Source organism: Bacillus rossius, chromosome 2, assembly GCF_032445375.1.
Source record: "Bacillus rossius redtenbacheri isolate Brsri chromosome 2, Brsri_v3, whole genome shotgun sequence".
NCBI classification, from domain to species: Eukaryota; Metazoa; Arthropoda; class Insecta; order Phasmatodea; family Bacillidae; genus Bacillus; species Bacillus rossius.
This window is the reverse complement of record NC_086331.1, coordinates 38,109,465-38,127,092: the sequence shown is the minus strand read 5'-3', so window position 1 is coordinate 38,127,092 and position 17,628 is coordinate 38,109,465. Positions and strand designations below refer to the sequence as shown.

Genomic DNA, 17,628 nt, shown 5'->3' with positions numbered 1-17,628 from the left:
ATTTGCTATTGATAATTCTTTTTTTTTTTTCATTTCCATTAAAGATGCTACTTTCTTCGTTAGCATTTAATTTCAAATCATTAACGAAATCTGGGATAGTGTTGTCTTTATTTCACTTTCTGGATGTTGAAGCACCGTTCTTTTTATCATTAGTTAGCTTGGTTGTACAGATCTTGTGATGTTTATTCAAGATATTTCGTCAACTAAATGATGATGAGTGCAACTAAATAATTTTTGGTAATGACCCAAAATACACTCGCTTCTCTCATGACGTTTAACAATTATTGCAAGGTAAATTTCTTGCTGCAATAACTACACTTGTGTCCGTTCGATAACGGCTACAGACATCTCTACGGAATCCATACTAGCTTCTGTGAATGTGGTCAGAAGCATACTGAGTGTTCCAAACTAAAACAGACATTCAAGTAGGAATTTCAGTAAACCATCAGCTAGAGTTAATTTTACATTTGTTGAAAAATTCATCTACAAGTAGATCTGCTTTTCACCTACAGATGTCTCCTCATGTAATTGCTCACAGTGTTCTTGCTTTAAACAATATATCTGAATCCATCTAGTACAATTTACCTTGTATAATAATGCAAGTATAAAACATTCGTTATTTGTTATGTTGTAAAAGCGGCCACTGTTTTAGGCGAGATGCAGGATGCTCACTCACGATCGGAATAGAAAGAGAGCTTTGCTAGACCTCAAGCAGAAGGAGAATAGTCTTGCATGCTGTGGTTCTCAGCTGTTTTAATACATAGAAATCGACTCAGTGATAAATCTAATTTATGTGTGAGTTTCACCTGATTTAATTTGTAGTTGTAATTTGGTAACAGGAATTCACTAACTAAACGTAAAACTGAATACAATTGCATTTCTCATATCGAAAGTAATTTGGTAACAGGAATTCACTAAATAAACGCAAAACTGAATACAATTGCATGTCTCATATCGAAAAAATGCTTGAAATGAACCTACTTTCTAATGATTAACCAGAAGCACACTAAGAAATTCAACAAAAGTTTTGACAGGAATAACCAGGAGCACAGGGAGAACACCAACAAAATGTTGTCAGGAATATTAAGCGGCCGAGGTCAAAGTCAAGGTCATGCAAAATGGCCGCCGTGAATTCACAATCCAAGATGATGGACCTCAACCACACACGATGGACCTCAACCACACACAATGTACTGGCACCAGATGCCGGAGATACATTTATATATTACTCGTATGCCATATCGGAATGTTTTAGGGCAAAATTACAGAGTAGCGGCTCCTGGAAAACAAGTTGAATAGTAACTACAGTTAAAGGTTAGTTAGGTTGCCTTTATTAATTGCGTAATAAAGTTTTACTTACGTACCAAATGAATATTACTACTTCTGAATTTACGCAACGAATCTTCCACTTCACGGTTTTGTATTAGCCTTATTTACAAGAAGCTGCTATTTTATAAAATTACCATATTACGAACCTATCCTAATTTTTTGTGTTACAATATAGATTTTATACTCCTTATATACGAATTCTAACCAAATGAATAGTGCCCTCAGCGTCATCTAAGAATAATTAGTTCTTGAGTTTGGCTAGGTTAATTTTAGTTCTCAGTATATGTTCTTTAGTATTGAGTGGGTTGAGTGTTGGAAAAACAAGTATGTTTTAACTGTGCGTAGCCTTGCATTTGTGAATAACAGATTGTTTTGCAAACAGCCTTTCCATTTTATTTATACAATACATTTATTTTAAGATATTTTCGAATGTAAGCTTTCACTTGATTCGTTGTGAGGATGATTTTGACTTTACACCAAAATCTATAGAATTGGTTGTAGGGAAAGTGGAAAATATGTACATTTCATCGTAAACAATTTTAGTAATTTGGTTGCTCTTGTATTATGTACTAACTTGGCCCCGATTTCAGGAGCCAGCGCTCTGGGAAGATAATTTTTAGCTGCCCCCTTTCTTTCCAGTTCCCCGCAAAAATAATAAAACTTTTCAATGGCAAGCTTATTTGAATAAGTTTTAAAACAGCATATTATGCAACTAAATACAAAGGTTTTTCAAAGACAAAGGCTGTGTGTATTTTTTTAAATTTAATAAATGCTTGTAGCATTTTTATACGGTTGTTATACGTACCGTAATAAAATATGAGTTACAGTATACTATTAAACAAATTTTAAATCTTTTTCTAAATTATTTTATTTAGTAATTTATATTTTTAGGCATTATTTCTCGTCCCTCAAACCTTTTTGTCCAATTTTTTTCGTACCACGAATTCTTTCGCCGCTCAAAAACTGGAAATCTGGGCGAATACCCGGTTGACCCATATGTAAATTGGGGTCTAGTACAAGTACATTTTGTGGATCTACAATGACGAAATTACTAGGATATGAAGCGTAATACGAAGTTAGGTCATGAGATGTAAACATATCAATGCCTGATTATTAACTATTAATGTATACTTGGTTTATAAACACAAATCATTTTTTCCGATTATCATCGAGTTCTAAGGTAAAGCTGCCATGAAGTGAACGATTTTGATAAGAAATTGGATTTTTTTTTTTTCAGTATCACTGATGGAATAATATCTTTGAAAATATGATTTTTTTTACATCCGGTCATTCATATATGCTAATCCTGTATGTTGTTGTTTTTACACTGATTTTTTTGCAAGTTCTCGTAAAGCAAATGCAGTTATGAATCATGGTAGTTGAAAGTGTAGACGTCCAATAGCGCTGGATTTCAGTAATTAATAAACAGAGTATGCTGTTGTTTTCATTTTATTTGAGAACTTTTAATATGTAGTTCGCTATTATAAGACATTATTTTCAATTTGCCTCCAGAATCATTACTTTGTTTTTAATTATATTTAATTATATAATTATGTTTATATACATGTGTGTGTGTGCGTGTAGGCGTGTGTGTGTAAATCATGACCGTGGTTATTTTATCGTAACTCAACCAATTTTCAGTTAATTTATTTTTTTCGTAACCGTGAAATTCAATCACTTCATTACCATTTGTTAAGTTTTCACACACTGTGGAAGCAGCGAACGCATATTGAAACCTAAATTTCTTGAAGTTCCATTACACATTGTGGAGCGGGCTTGAGCGGTAGATACGTGGCACTTTTCACGTGGAAGAAGTGTGAAATACATGAAAATTTAACAATTGTATGTAACTGTAGTAAATTATGTTTAAGAATTGACCACGGGTGTCTGAAATAAAATAAAATCAACAAGTATAATTTGGCTACACCTTAAGGTGTTCACTGGTTGACTACAAGGCTAATGTTATAAACTTCGCAAGAAAAGCAAACGCACAGGACGCTACATGCAACAAGTGCAATAAAACTGCGGCAATTTATAGGTAAAATACGCCAGACGCTAACATCGCCGACCCTGCAACTTGAAACAATACAACTGTCGAAACAATTTACAGTTGGCTTATTTCTATAAGTAATGTTAATTTTTATGTCAAAGTAAGCAATTCTTTATAATTTCATTAAAAAATTTCATGTGCTTTCACTGTTTGGTAGTTTCATAAGTGAAAACGTGAAACGTGTAATAAAAATAAAGTCGTTGGCTTCCATACAAATAACTTCAGTGTTCTCGGAATACGTTACATTAAATATGGAGGACAGAATTACAAGATGTCTTGTGTGATTTTTAAAGGTTATTTGAAAACATTGTTATTTACCTTTTCTTGAGTTTCTTGTCTGAAACTGATAAGACTCGGTCTCATTGGGGGCCATCCCTAAATAACGCCATGAGTTAAGGGGAGGGGAGGTGGTCGACGAAGTGTGACATTGTGTGACAAGGGGTAGGAGGCGTCATAAGCTTCGTGATGTCACATGTCCAAATATAAAATATTGAAATGCGAAACTTTAAATGTAAGCGAAAAATGTTTGATTTAATGTTATTTTGTTTAAAACATATTTTTAATGAGAGTAAAAATAATTTTAAAACTGCTGTTTTAATTAAATTAGTTCAATATATAAAATTGGAAAATTTGTGACGTCACACCATCTGTGACAAGTCCCGGGTGGGGGTGGGGGGCAAAAAAATCATGATTCGAGTGACAATTTATGGATGGCCCCTTGTAAGTGTACACGTGCGTCTCTCAAAGCTCGTTGTTTTACCATCTGAACGGGTGAAAAAATTTTATGTGTTAGAATACGATTGTAAAAAGTGAAAAACTGTAGATTTTTATAACATTATTTAATGTGAAGGTTTAATTTTGGAAGTAACTTGGAACACTTAAACTAAACAAAAATTTATTTCCCCATAGAACTCAAGGAGACTGTATTGCGTTTTTATAATATTTTGTGTTTGTGAATACTCGAATTATATTTCATACAAACCAGCACGAATATCTGCGTAAGTTTCATTCTGTCCTTTGTCTTGAGAATCCGTTTGCCCGTAAATTGTTCCCCCACCACTTGGCAACTTATCTCCCCTTCCCCAGTGACGCACGGGTTTCCTGCCACACCCCACCCCAGCACATTTCAGGTATTCTTCTCCAAAGACCCTACGCGCTTGAGTCCGGGATCTCAGGCGCCCCGCTGAGGCATCACAATGACAAGCCATACAGTAAAACCTGCAAACATTTCCGTCGACAACAAGCAGTCGCTGTGCTCGTATAGACAAGCATAAATATTCGTTCAACCTATTCATAAACAAAACTAAATTAACTTTTTTTATTTTAGTATCTGATTTCGGGAGGCACATATCTAATTTCATTGAAAGAAATGTCAATGACTTAAACAAATATAGGTAAACGACTATGAAAAATAAACACAGGCCTGTTCCGTTCAATTAGCACTTTTATTCATTCATCCTACTAATATTATAAATGAAATTTGATTTTAATTGTTTGTTTGTTACGCTTTCACGCCTTGACTACTCAACCGATCATGATTAAATTTTGCATACACATTGTCAGGGGTACAGAAAAGGACATAGGATATATTTCATCAAAAAATAAATTATAGTTTAATAAACTTAAAGAAAATTTTTACAGCAAATCTAACTAATATATCGCTGGGTGTAGTTATTTTTCGTTGCTATGAGCAATCCGTTAGCACGGAGAAACGTTTCCATAACATAAATTGTATTTATATATTTTTACTGGTGAAAAATCTTATCAAATTTAAAAATCTAAACAAAAATTGATGAAAGGGTCTACGGAATTCAAAAAATTAATAATAACCTAGAACCACCTACATGCGATTCCGCTTCGAATGGTGATGGTCCCATACCGGTACTTTTAGTCGTGTTTACGCGATTGCACCTCAAAGCAGAAGAAATTTCATCATTTATATATATATACTAGCTGCGCAACCCGACTTCGCACGGCTATACTACAGGGAAAAGAAGACCAAATCTCCCATTTACAGTAATAATTAATGAAATACCATGGAAATTAATTTATTACAATGTTCTTTAATGTATCGGAGAGAAAACGAATAGCACCGATGGTTTCCCGACTCTCGAGCACGCAACGTCAACTGGTGTACCCGTACTTCGCTTCGGCAGTCTGCAGGCAGTACACTTTTACGCCGCTCATTTTACATGCCCCTCCTTGTGGGTACGCCACTGCAGCGCCTCGAATGGAAAAAGAAATCAAAGCGATGCCCGTTGCCATGGAGACGAAGTAACCACTGTTGCACGGACTTAACCACCCTTGAGAACTGATTTTCGGAAAACGTCATCCTGCGTAACATAAGGAACATAACTGTCAAGTTTCAAGTCGGTAGGATATATATTTGGAAAAAAAAAGAGCAATTTTTATATATTTAAATTCCCCGCAAAATTTCAACGGTGATGGGGACTGCACTAACAATGAAATAGTCGTTGCCATAGAAACGAATGAAGCATCAACAATGTTACAGCCGTTGCCATGGTGATTTTCTACCAATTCATCACAACATCACTAAACCTCTAAAATTATCAGTGTTTCTCTATTATATTATGCATGTTTTATAGATATAAACCTTCCTCTTGAATCAATCTATCTTTAAAAAAAACGCATCAAAATCCGTTGCGTAGTTTTAAAGATCTAAGCATACATAATGACAGTTTGACAGCGGGAAGCAACTTTGGTTTATACTATGTAAGATATAGATTACAAGCGGAGTTAATAAGGGATGTTAATTAACTGTAGTTAAAATTTAATATGGAGTGGGATCTTAAATTCGCGACAAGGCAGAACCCATGACTCTACTAACACAAACTCCGCTATTTCTTTTCTTCTCCAACACTTAACCCTGATTTATATTGTGTAGTTTTTTTTCTTTTGTAAATATTTAACCTCTACCCGTATTGAACAACATGAATGAAATGAGTTAATTATATTATTAATTAATTTAATTTAATAGTTTTTCTTCCTGTGTCGACCGACAACCTGAATTGAATGACAAAATCTACTTAAACGAGAGCGAAGCCGTGTGGGATAAAGCTAGGAAGTAATAAATGTGATGGATATTATTTTTATTATATTTTAAGAAATGAATGTATTATGTATCATTTATTCATTTCTTGTTCTACAAACTGCTGAAAATGTTTTATATATACACACATGTACATACAAGCACACACACATATTAGGTGTGTGTATATGTTTGTATATATATATTCTTTCCTTGCGCGCTTGAAGTTGTTAGGCTAATATTACACTATGCTTTTCTGACGCTGCGGCTAAAACTTACACTGAATATATATTACTTTTGACACGAGCAACTAAGAAATTTACTTTATCTTAAGTGAACTATAAACATACTGACTACTTGTAAAACATTTATTTTATAAAATTAGTTGTATAATTCTTTATTTTTTAATTTTAGACCAGATTTTTCTAATGAAAAAGGTGTGGGACTAAGTAAGTTGTATGGATGGTTCAGATTTAGCATGTTTTCTTTATAGAAGCAGTACAAATAACTAGAGACCGGAAAAATTCACCGATTTTTCAGCGATAGGCTAAAATTAAAATAAATATACCTTTGAGATGATTTTGCTATTGGCTTATTGTTCATCTGGACAAATCTCAACCAATTATAAACCCTCAACCAAAGAAGGATCGAATCACAGACAAACCAGCTGAGACGACTTACAAGTCAGCAGCCAATGAACTTGCGTTATTTGCCCGAGCGTACAGGGGAATGTGCAGTCTATCCTAAAGGCAATTGAAACCGCGAATTTTTCCGGTCCCTACAAATAACTGATATCAAACTGAATGTAAAATTCGAACAATTTCTTATATTTAGTTTTTATTTAAATTTATTTAATTATAGCTGTAGAAATGTGGTAATAGTCAGAATTGATAAAACATGCATAGCAAAACATGGTTTAAAATATATGCATTGCTCTTAAAAGTAGAGAAACTTAAAAATATATTTATTGTAAAGATAGATGGTTTGATTAGTTAGCAAAACGTATTTAGGTACACACTGATGGCTAGCATCTCCCTTCTGAGCTCCGTGTATGTGGCTGATAGCAAATAAAGACGAGACTACAATCGCATTACTTAATAAGGTACATGTAAATGAAAGACTGTAACGCTATAGGCGTATAAGCTTGACAGGAGCAAGGCACTGAGACTAGGGATTGCAATACAGCTAAGAGTAATCCCGCAATCCCGCGGGATCCAGCATCATCTGAAGGCCTGGGGGATCCCTCACTGGCTTGTGGATCCATATATGAATTTGTTGACAAATCGCGCAAAATTCAGTCAAATTTGCCGCTCTTTGAATCGCCTAGCGCGACGTTGCCGCTCCGTCGCTCTGCATCTCGCATGCACTCGGACATAGCCGCGCCGCCGCGCCGCCGTCTCACTCGCCAGTTGGCATTTGATTCGCGCAAAAAACATGGGTGGTTTCACGAACAATCCGTCGTCGTGTTAGTAAAGTATATTTTTGTTTTCGCTCATTTAAATAATTTCTGCCTTTACCTTGATTCAAGATAATCCCATTGAATTGTGGTAACTTTTTAGAACTATTTTATTATCTATTCACGTAAGGTGTATTACATTAATTCATGTACAAAACCTAATCTATTATTTTTAATTGCGGGTACTAGTAAAGTATGGCTCTTTCAAAACCACATCAGAAGAATTTTGGTGACAGTAATGTTAAAGGTTAATGGCATTAATTAAATACATCTGAAGGCCTAATGTGTTCTCAATTTTTGAAAATCAGTCAACGTTATATCACTGGCTTAAGAACCCACTTAAAAACAAAGCGATGCTTAGAAAAAGGTCAGTTACGTCCATTTATAAATACAGATATCAAAGCATCCTCGTTAAAAAATGAAGATATTGAAGAAGAAATACCCAAAAAGAAAAGTAAAACTATCAGACGGATATTTGATAAAAGAATATTCGATGTGGCTTCTTACTACAATATTAAAACATAAACACAATTTTTCATACAAATGTTTTCTGAACAAAACATTACCGCAAACCGTTATTTTCAAAGCCTTGTTTTCGCCAAACGAAAACTAAGCACAGTGTGTCTCACAACATTTAAAGTAATTTGCCCGCGAAGTAAATCAAATCGGAGGCTTCCAACGATAGAGTTAAATTCACGTCTAGCGAAAGAGGAATTAATTTCTTACATATGTAAGGTTAAATTCAATACAATAAAAGAATAACTAAGCCTATTTGTATTTGTATTTGTAAACATTAAGTGGCGCTCACCCGTCGTGACGAATAAAAGAAGTGTGAAATGGACGGCGTATGCATTTTACGCCTTTAAATCTAATAAAATGCACGCACTTTTGTATGTTGTAAGTGAATCCAATTATAAGTACAAATATGGCGTTTATAAATTATTGATTTGTATAAACAGAAAATTGTGTCTTCTTGGTTAGAACTTTTGCAATTTTTTTTAATGATGTTACATCACATAATACTTGTGTTGCCTTCTTTAAGCAACAACTAAATCTGATTTTTTTTGTTAAATGTATATTTCTGTATTCAATTAAATATAGGACAAGAAAACAATGACGTTAAAATTTTTTTGCTACCTTAAAATATTTAAAATTACTCTTTATGTATATACCATAAGTTGGCAAACATTTATAAAAATAATTATTTGCATTAAATGTTATGAAATAATTTCATCATATGAGAATAATTGTCATTAATTGTTTTTAATTGTATGAAGATTTACATACCAGCATTCTGTATATTTTTATGACATGTGCAGTGAGATTGAAAAGTTAAATAATAGAAATAGTATTTGAACATAAAGACATTCTGCTTGTTGCGGAGGAGATCAGTCACCTATAGGCTTGGAAGTGTAAAGACAGCTGTGGATTTTTTGTCTTCCCGAAGTTCAAATACCGTAATTGAATTAATTGACACTAATATTTTTTTTTCATGTGACTGGTTTCAAATACGTCTTAATATAAGTTATACTTATAAATAGTTGTATGAAGAAAAGAGAATGAAAAAAGAATTCATAATTTTTGTAATTTATTTTAATTTTTTTATTTGAATCTTTTAGTTTCTAGGTAAAATTGGAATCTAGTATTCAAATTTCACTCTAAGCATCAAATTATACCTGAGTTATGAAACAATATTATATCTGTTATTTTTCTGTAAAAGTAATACGTCAAAGTCGGGTAGAACCCAACTTTAACAACAATAACAACTCTAAATTATGTTTTCGACTCGCCAGACCTTACTAGTTGCAAGAATTCAGAAATTTGTTAGTCCATGAAATTTTTATGTAATTTTGTTCTCTTTTAATGTTAAAATATTCAAGTTAACCAACATTAAAATATTTGTTAAAATGCTACTTTCCTTATTCATTTAATTTAATGGAATTTAGTAACTGGTAAAAATAACGACACAATGTTTGTGACTGCAGAAGTTACACTAATTATTTTGGCAACCAAATCCAAGTACACTTAAAAAATACAGCAGTATAAATCAGTCCACCAAGAAATATATTCAGGCAATAGTTTGTAGGGTTACGAAAAAAAAAAAAAAATACTTAAATTTGTTTTCAGCCTAATTTTTTCATATAAAATTTAAAACAAAGTTTTTAATTTTTGATGAGTCTAGAGAAATCGTTTTAAAATAGAATTTTGAAGAAGGGGCCTATTAAGCGTTAACACAAATAAATTATGGATAGTAAAAGTAAGCTCAGGAACAGTATAATTAATTTACGGTTATAAAATTAGTTCTTAAAATAAAGACTCTCTTAAACAATGAACGTTATTGAGTTAAAATAAGATAGGATGGCTCGTCGCTACAGCAGTATCGAATATAATTTCGAAACACAACTCATAAACTTTGTACGTGTTTTTGGCATTGTTTTCTTGATAATCCAATACAAGATCAAACTCTATTCGACAATCCGTTTGAAGGGTACAAAACTATGTCGCTAAGATTTTTTCTTTCTCATTTCCATTGGCCTACAACACAAACTCTAGATGATTTACTTACAAATAACAAATGGTTGAAGTAATATCTTGTAACGTGTAATGAAACCATTGAACTATCAAGTATATATTATAAATTTGCATGATTATAAAGCTCTGCAGTAAATAGTAAATTTACATATAGAAAAAAACATATGAAATATTTTGATTTCAAACTTTTGTCAAAAGATAGACCCGTAAGTCTGCTAAGTATGTATTTATTAGACCAATTTTTAAACTAAAATAATACTACTTAACTGTGAATCGCACATAACGAAAACTTAACAAAATGTTTCATTGTGAATCTATTGGCTAACTTTCTGTGTTGTATGGGATGATTATATATTTTCTATAAGACGTCGACTAGCCGTAGTCATTAATGCATTTTATTACACGTAATACTTCAGCGAACATACATTATTATTGAACATTGGACTGTGAATGAATTTTTCCGTTTCACAAATGACCAACAAAGCGGAGTTTTAACAATTAAAGGAAATAACATATAAATTCAAAATACTTGTTTTAATTACGCAGTTTCAAAACACGAAGAGTTATTTGGTGTTCACTATTACAAATAATAAACGAATCGTATTGTTCCCAGTTTTAAAACCATGCAATCAAAACTACCCATCAAGTTTTAGGCATTACTAGCTCATTTAAATGGCCGTTATTTCCATCATATTGGTAATTGGATGTTAACTTTATTTTTTAATTCAGTTGAAGTAATTTTTTGTTAGATTGCGCTTCAAATAATTTAGGATATTTTTTTATATCATAGTTCAACTTTGTGTTTCAATTGGAGATAAGCTCATTTTTTGACTATTCTACAATTAATAATATATAATATTTATTTCTCACAAATGTTCTTTGTTTAATGTACGTACTGTGTGGAAATGCCATTGTTAATAAAAAAAAGTTTATAAAATGCAGTATTTAAAGTAACCAATAGAAAGCACTCGTGGTAATGATGGTTAGGTATTCATCTCCATCTAGCGGGCAGAGTGAGAACTATGTAGGGACTGCATGAAAGACCGTATGAAAACCTTCGCCACAAACACACAACCGAATGTTAACAATTCAAGATCCACACAACTTAGAAACGTCATAACGTAGAAAGTCACAACTTAGAACTATCACAACTTAGAAACACACAACTTAGAACTGTCATAACTTAGAAACACGTAACTTAGAAACACGCAACGCAGAACCACACAACTTAGAAACGTCGTAACGTAGAAAGTCACAACTTAGAACTATCACAAGTTAGAAACACACAACTTAGAACGATCATAACTTAGAAACACGTAACTTAGAAACACGCAACGCAGAACCACACAACTTAGAAACTTCATAACGAGATAGTCACAACTTAGAACTATCACAAGTTAGAAACACACAACTTAGAACTGTCATAACTTAGAAACACGTAACTTAGAAACACGCAACGCAGAACCACACAACTTAGAAACTTCATAACGTAGAAAGTCACAACTTAGAACTATCTCAAGTTAGAAACACACAACTTAGAACTGTCATAACTTAGAAACACGTAACGTAGAAACACGCAACGCAGAACCACACAACTTAGAAACGTCGTAACGTAGAAAGTCACAACTTAGAACTATCACAAGTTAGAAACACACAACTTATAACTGTCATAACTTAGAAACACGTAACTTATAAACACGCAACGCAGAACCACACAACTTAGAAACGTCGTAACGTAGAAAGTCACAACTTAGAACTATCACAAGTTAGAAACACACAACTTAGAACGATCATAACTTAGAAACACGTAACTTAGAAACACGCAACGCAGAAACACACAACTTAGAAACGTCATAACGTAGAAAGTCATAACTTAGAACGGTCATAACTTAGAAAATTCTAAGTTATGTGTTTCTAAGTTGCGTGTTTCTAAGTTGTGTGTTTCTAAGTTATGACAGCACCCCTGGTTCCCGAGGCAGGACTATGCGCGGGGAGTGGAGGGGGATGGGGGTAGCTAGGATCCTTGTAATCCGGCCAGGCACGCGTGGCATACCATACGTCATTCCTTACGAGTCCCACGCGTGACGTGTGTGGCCTTGCGGGGCTGACAGCCAGCTTCGATCCTGGCATCGCGATCTGGTCTCTCGCGTTTGTAACAATATTTTATGTTCTTAATAATTTTTTACAATATTTATAAGATTAACATCATCTAGCTTGCATTTCGTGGTCACTCTCACAGTATTGGTAATGGTTACATCATTTACACCTCAAGGTTTGCTCAAGGTTAGATCTAGCTATGAGGTGTTGCATGACTATGGAATTTAAAAAATTGTGTTTGCCTACTATTTTGAACTCTGTGTGGAAATATGCATGAAGAAAATGGAGCATTCTAGTTTTAATTCTTTGTTAAAGGAAACAACTTATGTCAAATTAATCTCTTTTTTTTTTTTCAGATATGGATGTTGGACTGGAAAACGTTAGTGTTGTTTCTGACAATACCCATTCCACTTAAATATTTCGTCAATGGTAAGTTCAACTGACATTTTAACTATTTCACCAAAAGAAAAAAATAAACTAAGTGAGCATGTTCTTATTGTCAGAAATATTCAATCCCGTACATAATTTTCTTCTGAAATGCTTGTTTGCTAAAATAAGAGAACACTTTTGAAATAACTTTTCGCAGTTTGAGGCGCCCCTTGATAAATTCTAAAAATGATAGCTATACCTACAGAGCTACACACTTAATCCACCATTCTGAATTTCCTTCCCGTATGTTCCTCTTTTTAACTCTGGCTTTCAGCATGCAAACACTGCAAACATTTTCACATTACCCACTTTCCACTTCTTTGTCCAGTCTTTTTATCACTTTCATCCTTGATGTATATTCACTAGATTAATACTAATTATTATTTTATTTAAAATAGTGATTCCGGTTATTGAAGGGGTTGATGGATGTTGATAACATATGAATATTGTCCGAATATGTGATTTCCTAATGGCTGAATTTGATACATTTACACACGGCACTTCAGTTTCTTTGGTGTGTCTAAGAATGACAAGACGCTGGGAGAATCAAAGGAGTATGTTGTGACTTGTAAGAATATTTACTTTTAAATTTATTTAGCCTTAAAACACATAGTTTTAACATATCATTTTCATCTTCTAACCAGTTCAATTGAATTTGTTAGCTGTGTACATATTTTAAATGCAGCTACCTGCCACTCTTACTTGCTATCACAGCTCAATCACATCCTTGCATCTTAGAAGCCGACCGTAACACGATATAAATTGCATATGATTAAATGTCTTTTATTTGAAGTCTCACCCACACACATCGTAGCGAGTAGCTTTCTTGTTGATCTTGTGGTATTGAAAACCATTTTAAACAGCTATGAATTTTTTCTTCATAATTTTGTACGAAACACAAATGATACGTTTTTTAACTTATGCATCATACTTGTTTGCAAGAAAATGGTCTTACAATGCCTGAATTGAAATCAGGATGAACAGAATACGTAATGAAAGCTCGGCGTGGTCCCGGGTGGTTGGTTTACCCCAGAGAGCCGGGTCAGTGCTGCAGAGAAGGCAAGTGCACACTCAGCTCCACAGCTACACAGATATAGAATACTGACTGCACGCACGTACCTGGGACCCATTAGGGTTTGCCGCACGTGGCCACTCACGAGGCGTGGAGGCGGGAGTTGGTCGAGCCGACCGCGAGATGGCTTGGTGAGTTGCGCTGACGAGGAACGAGATCCCAGGCGCAGAGACGTCGCACCAGCAGCTATGACTTGCGGCACTGTTGACTGGGAGACTAGTGGCTTATATTGGTTCCAATGGTGTGGATAAAAACTTGCCTAACCTAAACCGTAAATATTAATCAGTGGCGTAAATAAGTGAAGTTATAGTGAATAAAATCTCTGGCTGTTAAAATAGTTTAAATCAGTGTGAATCTATGGTTAAAGTAATGGAAACCATGGAATTCACTGAAAAACCAGTTACTTCAATCACTGAAAGTTATATAGATAAAATTGAAGCAATTTTAAAAGATTTTTTTACTAGATTCTACTGTTCATGGACAGTTTTAAGTATTTAAAATTTAGAGTTTACGATATTAAAAACCAATTTCAAGTGATTCCCAATAAATTTTCGAGTTAGAGCGCATATACTGTGTCATTTGGACACTTACACATCGCATTTAACTCAAACCACCACTATCTCAAAAACCGCACCCTCAAAATGCCAGTCCATGGCTCTCTGAGTTCTCATCCAAAGTCATGCCCTTCGGTGATGCCTTGGCTCAACTCTTTGCGGCTCAGTTATCGTCTCTATCCAATCTTTACACGCGCTGAACTTTCAAATTTTCCTATTCACTGTCGATGCGTATACGCAGTTGAGAGAATCTATGTAGTTTTATGCACTTAAAGTAGACATTACAACCTTAGACATTTCCAGACGGGGACTGCCCCACATAACATTCAGATGTTTCGGTGCTAGCAGACTTGATTTCATCAAGTTTGTGGAGCATTTGGCATAATATAAGGAGGTTATTTGCATGGATCAAGAAGCACGGACTTTAAATGTACACATTCTCTTCTGCTGCTCAGCGAATAGTTATCCACAAGGAAGGAAAAGCAATTCAGAGAAGCGAAAACATGTAGGCCCAGTATTTGGCTGAGCCCTGTTGTGAATCTCCGACTTAACGTTTAATTGTTGATCACGAACTGACCAAGTGGGTCACTGGAATTAATTTCAAAGGAAGCAGTTTGGCTCTTGTGGGAGATTTACTCAAAAATGACACCGACAAATATGGGAGACCTCATTTACTTTAACTATAGTAAAAGTCTTAATAACATTTATTGAGTTTACCATTGCATCTTCTTCGATACTGGGGAATATATAATTTACCTAGGGGTATTAACACTGAAACTATCAGCTTATAGCACGTGTTTATTTTATTTGTTGATTGGTAGGTGTGTGTATGATCTTCAGGCTAAATTTCGGTTTGCTTCTAATCAATACTGAAACCAGTGGTGATTTAGGCCATTAGTGGCACTGTGACATGACAACGTCACACCCAAGTATCAAACAACGCTAAGGGCTGACACAAGACCGAAAAAGCTACTAAACTAGGAGTTTAATAGCTTTACCTTTCTCTTCCATATTCAACCATAAAGAGCATCTATGTCACACACTAAAAATTGTAGTCTATGCTCCAAAAATCTAATAAGCTGTGGTTATTAAGTTTCTGTATCACATTTGTCATCCAAACAGCGAGCTTTTATTTTCTTTACTAAACATTTGTGGCTTACCATCATGCAAGAAGAAACATTGTACTTTAGAATCCCAATCTATCTAGTTGTGCGTCACAAATTTGTATCAGTATTATTTTAAAGCTTTGGTAAATATTTCAACTGAAGTTGCAGTAATCTTCATCTTGATAAGCTTTGCCACCTCTTGAAGCATTTTGGTTTCAAAGTTCTATCAATAGACTGGATCGATTTGGAAAATGTGTTGAAGTGCATCGAATGCAAACTAATATTTTGGCTTGGGTTAAGTGACCTATATCTAAATGGTGAACAAATAAAAAGCATTATTATATTATTGATTTTTGTGACATACGATAGGCCAATAATATATACCGCCAAATCATGCTTATTTTTCATTTACTTTCTGCATCATCAAATGGAAATATAACTTGAAAAATTTCTTGGTGTCACTGAGTATGTTAACAATTTTTGTTACATTTTCTTTTTAATGAAATTATTGTGCTTGGTCCTCATAATATCACGATCAGTTTAAGAAATACATCCTTTATCTAAACAATACCAGTCTCTTCATTAACAGACACTGTTACATTATATATTTAATCAGGGTTGAGAATATGTAAGATTCTGAGTCTCGACTGTCCACTGCATTGCTTGCCTACGCGAGTCTAAATTTGTTATTGGGTAGACCGTGTACGGTAGCACATTTACAACTCAAATACACAGAATTGCTTTTATTTAAGAAACACCTAAAGATTAATATTAAAGTTATGAAGTTAATTTTAAAATTGCCTACTTGAAAAAATTTGTCCCTTCTTGCTAAAAAAAAATAGCTTCATAAATTTTTAGTCAAGTGCAAATTGTATTACGAATGTATTACATATTTCCGAATGACTTCAATCAACTCATCAGACATCACTTTGCTGTATAATTTTGAATACATTAGTTTGTCTGCACTAACAGTCAACATTCATGGCCAAGTGTAATATTATGTCATCTGCAATCGTCAAATTCATATAATCTTATTTCACTAAGTGGTTATATGCATGTTACTTAAGCATTTTAGTAAATACTACACTGAAACAATAAAGAAAAGTCTGGCAAAATAATCACAAAAATATTTTAGAAAAATAATCAAAAATTAAAAATATAGCCAAACCGATTTAATCCATAATGGTAAGTATCAATACCCGTTAGTATCGGCTTCCAGAACAATATTGGGATATAGCGTTTTCATGTCAACATTTTGTTGACGAATGCTTATATTCTCTATGCAGTATATTAGCATTACATTTTATTGTATTTTGTCTAACTTATTTTAAAATAATCACTCATTAGACGTAAATTTAGTGTTAAACACTGTGGTAGAAGGAAACTTGGATTCATATACCCTCATTTCAGAAATATTTATTCACAAAAATAATAATTAGCAGAATATACTAACAAAAGTTAAACATGGCGGGTGAAGCCTACAGTATATTCTCAAAGTTAGGAGACATTCTTAGACAGAAGCGTTCCTCAGCTAATATTGAATTAAAACGGGAAGATCACGTAGACCTACAACATCAACAAAAATTTACACGAGGGAGACTCATACATAAAGATGTTTAACTTGATTTGCGGGCCTTTGCTAAATGGAAATACAACCTGTTTGTTTTCTTTACAGGTGAATGTTTCGGAGGCACAGAAACATACGAGAAGACGGCGGCCGTGCAGTTTGTGTTCGGCACGTCGCAAGGCATCCTGACGCAGCCTGGCACCGGGATCACGCGAGACTGCACCGCAATCTGCAGGCAGACACCGACTTGCGCCGCGTTCACAGTTGGTACGCCTTCTTCCGACCCCACCGCTTCCTTTAGCCCAACTGCTGCTTTGGTGCGCAACATAGGGAGTGAGTGACCCCCACACTGCTGCTGTAGCGGGCAACCTAGGATGTAAATAACCC

General features: G+C 34.3%; 1 protein-coding gene across 1 annotated transcript in view; it reads left to right on the top strand.

Annotated features, from left to right (window-relative positions):
* Positions 1 to 17,628, top strand: part of LOC134528880 (uncharacterized) — a 530,965-nt gene that overhangs the window by 44,022 nt on the left and 469,315 nt on the right. The window contains exon 3 of the mRNA XM_063362546.1: positions 17,350 to 17,574. Coding sequence (XP_063218616.1) covers positions 17,350 to 17,574 — 225 coding nt within the window. The remainder of the gene's footprint in view (positions 1 to 17,349; positions 17,575 to 17,628) is intronic.